A 7,979-nucleotide genomic window follows, 5' to 3' on the forward strand; every position below is an offset into this window, starting at 1 on the left:
AATGAGTGCACATACCATCAGTCAACCTTGATGGGAGCAGCAGACCTCTCCTTCCAAGCTCTGCCAGGGCCAGACAGCCCCCATGCCAGGCATTATCCGTTTCCTTAAAACTAAAGATAATACACGTACATTAAACCTAAAAAGCAAACATTATGGTGGACTATGAGAATACACAAACACATCCCAGAATGTTTGACATTCATTAAAAGAAAGTAAGAAGCAATATGTAGTGTTACTTTACGTCTTTTAAGCTGACCTTTAAAATCTGTTTAAAGACTACAGGGGAAAGATAGCCTCCTGGCTAACCCTGGTATATTGACAGGAATGTTATTAATATGCTTTGTCACTAAGAAATAAATTATAAAAAAGATTTTTTTTAAATGAATAAATAATGCGAAAGTAACTGGTAGACAGAGCCAAAGTGCCCAAAGCATAAACCAACCTGAAGCAGTCCAAAACTGATCCAACCACATCATCTGCCAGCTCCTTAGGAAGCCTTCCAGTCACCCTTCCAATGCTGGAAGGTTTAAAAAATATTTTACCATTCATGAACTTTTAATATAAAGAATACCTGAAACAGGTAAAAGCAAGGATTTTTCTTCTTTTTTTTTTAAACAAGCATTTAGATTTGCTGGGTGTTGTATGAAAACTGTTACCCTTTTGCTGCAGACCAGCGGACAACTGTTTCCTTATCTTTCAGGCCAACAAGCAGATGCTCTGGGGTGAAAAAAGAAAAAGTTTTGCAAGGTTTTCTTTAGAGTTTGACTAGAAGCTGAGTAAAAATGATAACTTACCAATGACAGTTTCCACCTCCTCGGGAATGTCGTAGTCCTCATCCTGTTCTTGCGTCTCTGTCTCAGGAGTAACAGCAGCAGTAGCAGCGTGAGACACAGTGAGGTTAGCAGCCAGGGAGCGACTGCCTCTCTGGTACCTGAAAATATGCACATCCATTTTAAAAAACTAAGGCTACTGGCAAAGGATGACAAAAAAAAGTCAAATGGAGTATGATGCGGTAAGAGTTATAATATATGACCTCCAAGCAGCTACACGTGGCTTAAGGAATGTTAGGCCAAGTCTCTGGATTAGTTTGACATTGATCTTTCGCAGCTTGGCCTCGCTGCTGTCCGTTAGATGCTTTTCCTCCAGACAACGCAGAACTGTAGGAGCTGAGAAATGAAAGCAAATAAAGCAGAGACATGCCAGCATCAGCTTTTCTTCAATATTTAAGTAACTGTACTACTCCACGGGGGAAATGAAACCTACCGTATTGTAAAAGGTCGTCTCGTTTCCCATGCTTAAAAAGTTTTGCCTATTGGTCATTAGAATAAAAAAAAAAAAAAAAGATCAAATCAATAGTTATTTTAGAGATCAATAAAGTCATATAGACAGAGTGTAGCAACATTCAGGAAATCATTGATAGATTTGACTTATTTTATTCTTTTTTACCATCTTATAATTTCCACGAATCCATGTCATTTAGAGTCTTTGCATTAGAGATTCATTAAAATGTAAACAGTTTCTAAAAAAACAGCACAATAAGTAAGTTTTAAAATTCTAAAGCATAACTTCAGATCTGTCCACAGTGCAGAGCAATGTTCCAATGAATAAAATGTTCCTTCTATATGGAAAAATCATCTGACTAAACACTGAAAATTTTCCTGAAAAAGCAGTAAGGTGTCTTATGCTAAAAAAAAAAAAACCTTAGATCTAATCCCCCTCATCGGCAGAGAAACCGTTTAGCCTAAAGCTGCAGATTAAACTCTCGTAAGTCACTTGAATCAACAGATCCCACACAGACAGCAGGTGCATCACACACCTGTTGCAACCACACCAACTATTGTGTAAAGCATACCAATCATGTCAGCTCTTGTAAATTACACTCCGCACACTGACTGAAAGTGAGCACGTACACTTCGTCCTCAAACACACACACACTGACACACACAAGGAGAGGCACGATAAATCTTAATGGAAGAGTTTACCAAAGACTGCAAGACACCATCCAGCACCATGATTCCCATCATTGAGAGGGGGTCAGTCTGGGATACGGTGGTGAGACTCCAGTCCAAAAAGCCCCCTAGACATTTCTGTTTCACATCAGGGCGTGTCATAAACCTGTGGGGTCGTGTAAAATCCAACAGAGCAAATATTAGAGGTTTTATGAGGACAAGCACAGGTAGACATAGCAAAGGCGTTCCAAGAACCACACTGCCTTCTAGTGGCAATGAAGAGGGGCGTTTCAGGCACCATGGGTCAATTTGGGCTGTGCTTTACAATAAACCGGGTTGGATAAAATGTAGTGGTGCTAAAACTCTTTTATTTAGGTTTTACTGTGTAATCTAAGACACCTTTATTGTAATTTCCACTGCAAAGACAAAAAAAGACAACAAAGAAAATAGAAAGTTGCACTTACTTTGAAACAAGAACTGATGCAGCATCTCTGGGGGAGTCGCTGACTTGAAGATAAGTCTGTAAAAAACAATGTTTTTATTTTAAGGAAAGTTGTTTTCTTTTAACTGACCTAATTTAATCTTTATATAGCTCTGTATTTTATTTTATGACGGCATAAAAAAAAAAAAATTTGAAAAAAAAGCCCTGACAGATTAGCTCCTCCAAACAGCTGATGATGCTATTTATCCACTTAACCTATATTAAAGTTAACATGTCCAAAGAAAGACACAAAAAAACAACCGTAACCGTAATGCAATAATATTGTCCTTTCAACATTTGGTAGGCTGTGCGCTTATGAGTAGCCTGACCAAATTACGGTGGCCCAGAGGGCACATGTGATTTCATCTTCGACCTCAGAGGTGCAACCAACAGAGCAAGTGACGGAGTTCTGAATAGCATTATGGCCAAGCGACAAAGACAACACGATTTGAGGGACTTCATTTTTAAGAAGGCAAAAACTAACTCTTCAGGTAAGCCAATAGTCAGACGACATTACCTTTTATAATCTTACCATTGTGTCACCAAATATGTAAATCCTGATCTCTGGACATAGCCATAGCATGGAAAACTAGGTAAACTAGTTTGAAGGGCAAACATTTTCTGCCTTTAAAGTTTTCATGACACACTAGAATTAGTCTACAGTGTACAGGCATTGCTGAACATCCCAAATCTGCATTTTGGTTGTGAATCAAATATAAAATGAATCTGTAGACCGCTGATGTTTTGCTAGGTGGCAGCCAGAATCTAGAAGATGTTGGTGAGACAAGTGGAGCTGTGGCCAAGAGCAGTGGAGGAAACCCGGAGGAGAGAATAGAAGGTTTCAAAAATGTATTTTAATTAAGCATTTTAAGATGCGCGTTAAAATTATTATCTTGAAAGAACTGTCAAATGTGACGTAAATGTCTGGATAATGGTCATAAATTAATTGAATGTTGACATCTGACAGGAGGGTCCCTCGTGTGACTTGCAGAATGCCTGTTGTCCGATCAACGGTAAATAGCTTAGTTCAATAGACCTGTTAAATAGTTTTAACTCCTTTATTGCCAGTATGTAGCCTAGCTAACTTTAAATGAGCCAATAGAAGCAATACGGATTTTCTAATAAACAGTCTATTTTATAAAATAAATTCTTTAAATGAATATTTAAAAGGTGAGTAAAATTATTAGGTTTTATAAAGGCTTATTTCATGTTCAGGCTAATTTGAATGTATTTGAATTTGTAAGCAGTTTTTTTTTCAGACTTTGAAAATTATTTCAGCCGTTTCTATTTAATTAAATGAATTTGAATAAAAAAATACCTGACTTGAAAGGATTCAGATGTTCATCTGAAATGTTTAGTGAGGTTTTGTTCCAAATCTTGATAGATTGATTGCCAAAAGATTTTCCAAAGTAAAATCAAAGAGGCCTACCATGAATGAAGCTGATCCCAGTGGGAAATTTGTCCTCTGCATTACAGTAGTTCTTAACTATGTAGGGGCAGTGATAGCAATTTATATTTCCTGATTGTTTGCATTTAAATTCATTCTTGATTTTCTTTTATCTACAATGGGTCAAAAAACAAAAATATATAACTTATCTAAATACACAGGTTTCTTAGTACAGACTAATCATAAAAAAAAGTCCTTTAAGTTTTCTATAGGAATGATTTCGGGGCCATTACATTAATGAATTGGGGCCATAGTGTCTTGTGTCCTTTTGGGCAGGTCCCAAGCTCGAATAAATGCAGGAGGTTGTGTCTGGAAGGACAGCTGGTGTAAAATGTTTGCCGAGCCAGGGTCAACAACGACCGCCACTGGTGCTGGGGACTACTAGGTAGTTCCCAAGGGAATTAGGTTAAGGTTGGTCAGAGGAAAACAACATGTTCATAGGAAGATAGAGAAGAGGAAAGAACGAGTCTAGAACTGAGAGCAAGAACTTTAAATGTTGGGACTATGACTGACTTTAGAGATTGCTGACATGATGCATGTGGACATCCTGTGTGTTCAGGAGACCAAGTGGAAAGAAATTAAACGTAGAAGCCTGGAAGCATTGTTCAAGCTGTTTTACATGGGGTAGATAGGAAGAAAAATGCTGTAAGAGTTATCTTAAAGGAAGAGTTTGTAAGGAATGCTATGGAGGTTAACAACAGAGGGTCAGCTCATGTTTGATATTTTGCATATTAAGCCACAGAGGCAAGACTAAGATGGTTTGGACATGTAAAAAGGAGGAGTGAGTTTATAGGTAGAAGGTGGTTTAGACTGAAAATTGCCAGGCAGAAGGCCTACAGCTGCATGCCGGTCTTTAATGCACCCCTTGCTGCTCCCTGTAGCTTTTTCATTAATGTATGAAAATGGAAAAAGATGGATTTTTTTGTTTTGTTTTAATATGGTGTGCAGGAGGTCAAACAAACATTCATTTTGTTTTCCAATGCTGTAACAATTTGTATAATCAATATATTTAAACAATAAATGTAAACATTTCTGTCAAGGAAGATTTGTGTCATAGCCTGCAACACGTTTTAGCACGGCGCAGTGCCAGGTAGGTGGCTGATGTAAACAAACCGGCGGGTGTGTCTTTGGCTATGGATCCCAAAGGGAAAAAAAGGAAGATAGCTGATGAGAACACAGGATTCAATGAAGAATCGACCGAATAATTTGCTTTCATTATCAATGCGGAAGGATTGCCTGCATGTTTGCTTTGTTATGAGAAGTTGTCAAGTAATAAAAAGAAAGGCTTCCTAAATATGCAGCCGACCAGCAAGATGGAAGGGAGAGGAAAAAGTGCGACTGCAGTACTTCTGGATAAAATAGAGGAGCACAAAGATAGATTTAAGAAGTGGATTCCATCTCCAAACTCCACAAATGCTGCTAGTTTTGTTGCAAGCATGGAAGGTTTCAAAATTTTAAGTTAGGAGTTATCATAGTGATCGGTATCATCAGCGATATGTCTCTCTCTCTGCCAGCTCCCACATCAGCTTCTCTCATTGGTTGATGTGGCACGTCGAGCAGAAAAAGATACATTTTCTATCTAGAGCAGCAGTGCGTTTATGGCGTGTCGCACGCTTCAGATGCTTAAATGCTCCCAACGTGCCACTTCAGCTGCTCAAAACGCACTGCGGGACATTTTGCTGCGCCTTGACGCGCATCAACCATTGACTTTTCATGTAAACTCACTGCTCCTGCTGCGTTTGGTGTGAATGCAGCTTTGGAGCTTGCGTTGCCAAAAAAAGCTTATATAAGACTTGCGGCTTGAGACAGATTTTTTTTTGGTCCAATATGGCTCTTTGAACATTTCGGGTTGCTGACCCCTGGCCTAAAGAGAGACCAAGGAGAATATTTATAGATGAAAATAATGAGGACATGGGTGCAGCAGAAAAATATGCAGAGGATAGGATTAGGTGTGTGAGATGACTCGCTGTAGCAACCTCTAAAAGGGAAAAGCCAAGAGACGAAGAGGAAGACAGATGCTTACTGTTAGCCTGCTTCATCCAGTCCAAAATTATTTCTGTTGTAATGTTTTTTCTTTTTTTGTAACAGAATACCAAACCATATCTATCTCTTACAGCACTTACCTTTGCAATAGCTAAAATACGCTCCATGACAGGCTCTCTGACCTGAGCCCCTTCTGATTCTAGGTAACCATCAAGACGAGAAAGGTCAAACGGGATGAGGCAGGCCACGGACAGCCACAGCAACAACATGTAGCGTGTTTCCCAAGTCTGAAACATGATGAAATAAATTCTCCAACATCACTGCAGAAAGCTTACGCACACATGTCTGTGTATACTAACAAACTAAAGCCATTTTATATGAATCTAAGGCTAATTTACATTTGATCAGAAAACTTTGGGTAGGTAATACTTTGAAACGGAAATCATGTAAAGCTACTATCACTGTAAGCCTAAAGAAAGTCTTTTATTGAATTAATATTATTATGATAGCGACTAGCTGAAACCGATGCACATGCATGAACAAATATTTTTCTGATGAACATATTGAAAATTACCGCCAAGTCTTTAGGATCCTGTCTGGACATCAGCTCCAAAACTGGATGAACATCAGACACCTCATGAGGAAGAAGCTGCATGAAGACTTTATAACCTCTCACCTAAGAGAAAAAAAGAAACATTAAAATAAAACAAACAGAGATGACTAAAATAAATGTACGTACAACTGTTTTTTTTTTTTTATAATAAAAAAATGCAGCTTGACAGCCACAGATAACAGACGCATGTTTAACTGACCTTACAGATGACAGAGAGGAATTTGAAGCTCAGATGAACCAAAGAAGTGGGTGCATTTTCATTTATAAAGTTCAGCAGCATCTTTGTCATCCATTCTAATACAAAATACAAAAAAAAATGTTATATATAAACTTATGAATGACGCTGTCATTATCTACAGTTATGACCGCTCTGTACCCAGATGTGGATCCAGCAGATGAGGCTGCTCCTGGTATCTGTCCATGATTACTGCGGTTATATAAAGGTCACAGATCATTAAAGACATTATGTTAAATTAATATAAATATTTTCATTTAACTGTGGTTTGCAGCACCTCGGAACTTCTCAGTTGCTATCTCTCTAGCATGTTCGGTTTCGTGGACTTCTGGAAGACTAGCGATGAGGGTTCTGGTTTCACTGCTTTCACTGAAGCTTTCCAAAACACACGTTTTAACAATAGCATCTGCCTCCTGTTCTCCTCCCTCCTGGTAGCCGTTTTCTGCCTCCGATAAGGCCATAGTGAGAGTAACTGTTACCCTCACAAGCGGTTTTTTTTTTTTTTTTTTTAACTAAGCTGCGTGCTACTTAGCTAGCTGTTATTAGCGTTTTTGGCTAGTAAATAAAGGGCTAAAAGCTAAGAAAACTGCGTCTGTGAGAAAAACACCTTCAAAACTGAACCAGAATATTGGGCGTCGGTGTAAAGCACAGAATGAACGTTTGCCTAAGTAATTATACTCGTAAAACACAGCATGATATCTTAACTGAAGGGATGCAGTCAGGGCTTTTTCCAGTCGGTGGCTACTCCCTCACCCTGCTCACTTCACACTAAGCACACTTGCTGCAGTCCCCTCAATAGCGCTTCTTCTTCTTCTTCTTCTTCTTCTTCTTCTTCTTGGATTTATTGGCGGTTGGCAACAAACTTTTAGTAGCACTACCTCCACCTACTGGTATGGAGTGTGGCTTGTGACGGTCTATCTACTAACATACCGTATATACATATATAAATTCTTAGAAAAAAAAATGAACAAAAAAACTTCATATATATATATATATATATATATATATATATTGCTTTGCAGCAAGAAGGTTCTGGGCTCGATTCCCAGCCCAGGGTCTTTCTGCATTGGAGTTTTCATGTTCTCCCTGAACATGCGTGGGTTCTCTCTGGGTACTCCGGCTTCCTCCCACAGTCCCAAAACATGACTGTTAGGTTATTTGGCTTCTCTAAATTCTCCTTAGGTGTGAGTCTGTGCGTGAATGGTTGTTTGTCCTGTTTGTCTCTGTGTTGCCCTGTGATGGACTGGCGACCTGTCCAGAGTGTTCACCGC

At 38.9% G+C, this 7,979-nt stretch overlaps 1 protein-coding gene across 1 annotated transcript in view; it reads right to left on the minus strand.

Moving 5' to 3' along the window:
- Positions 1 to 7,483, minus strand: part of tbcd (tubulin folding cofactor D) — a 28,931-nt gene extending 21,448 nt beyond the window's left edge. The window contains exons 1-13 of the mRNA XM_015398529.1: positions 6,986 to 7,483; positions 6,850 to 6,900; positions 6,673 to 6,767; positions 6,435 to 6,536; positions 6,001 to 6,147; positions 2,414 to 2,469; positions 1,983 to 2,115; positions 1,264 to 1,309; positions 1,034 to 1,166; positions 795 to 931; positions 657 to 717; positions 443 to 517; positions 16 to 110 (exon numbers count right to left, since the gene is read on the minus strand). Coding sequence (XP_015254015.1) covers positions 16 to 110; positions 443 to 517; positions 657 to 717; positions 795 to 931; positions 1,034 to 1,166; positions 1,264 to 1,309; positions 1,983 to 2,115; positions 2,414 to 2,469; positions 6,001 to 6,147; positions 6,435 to 6,536; positions 6,673 to 6,767; positions 6,850 to 6,900; positions 6,986 to 7,169 — 1,315 coding nt within the window. The 5' untranslated portion in view covers positions 7,170 to 7,483. The remainder of the gene's footprint in view (positions 1 to 15; positions 111 to 442; positions 518 to 656; positions 718 to 794; positions 932 to 1,033; positions 1,167 to 1,263; positions 1,310 to 1,982; positions 2,116 to 2,413; positions 2,470 to 6,000; positions 6,148 to 6,434; positions 6,537 to 6,672; positions 6,768 to 6,849; positions 6,901 to 6,985) is intronic.
- Between the last annotated feature and the right edge of the window lie 496 nt (positions 7,484 to 7,979).

This window comes from Cyprinodon variegatus, unplaced genomic scaffold, assembly GCF_000732505.1.
Source record: "Cyprinodon variegatus isolate N-32 unplaced genomic scaffold, C_variegatus-1.0 Scaffold939, whole genome shotgun sequence".
Classification (NCBI taxonomy): Eukaryota; Metazoa; Chordata; class Actinopteri; order Cyprinodontiformes; family Cyprinodontidae; genus Cyprinodon; species Cyprinodon variegatus.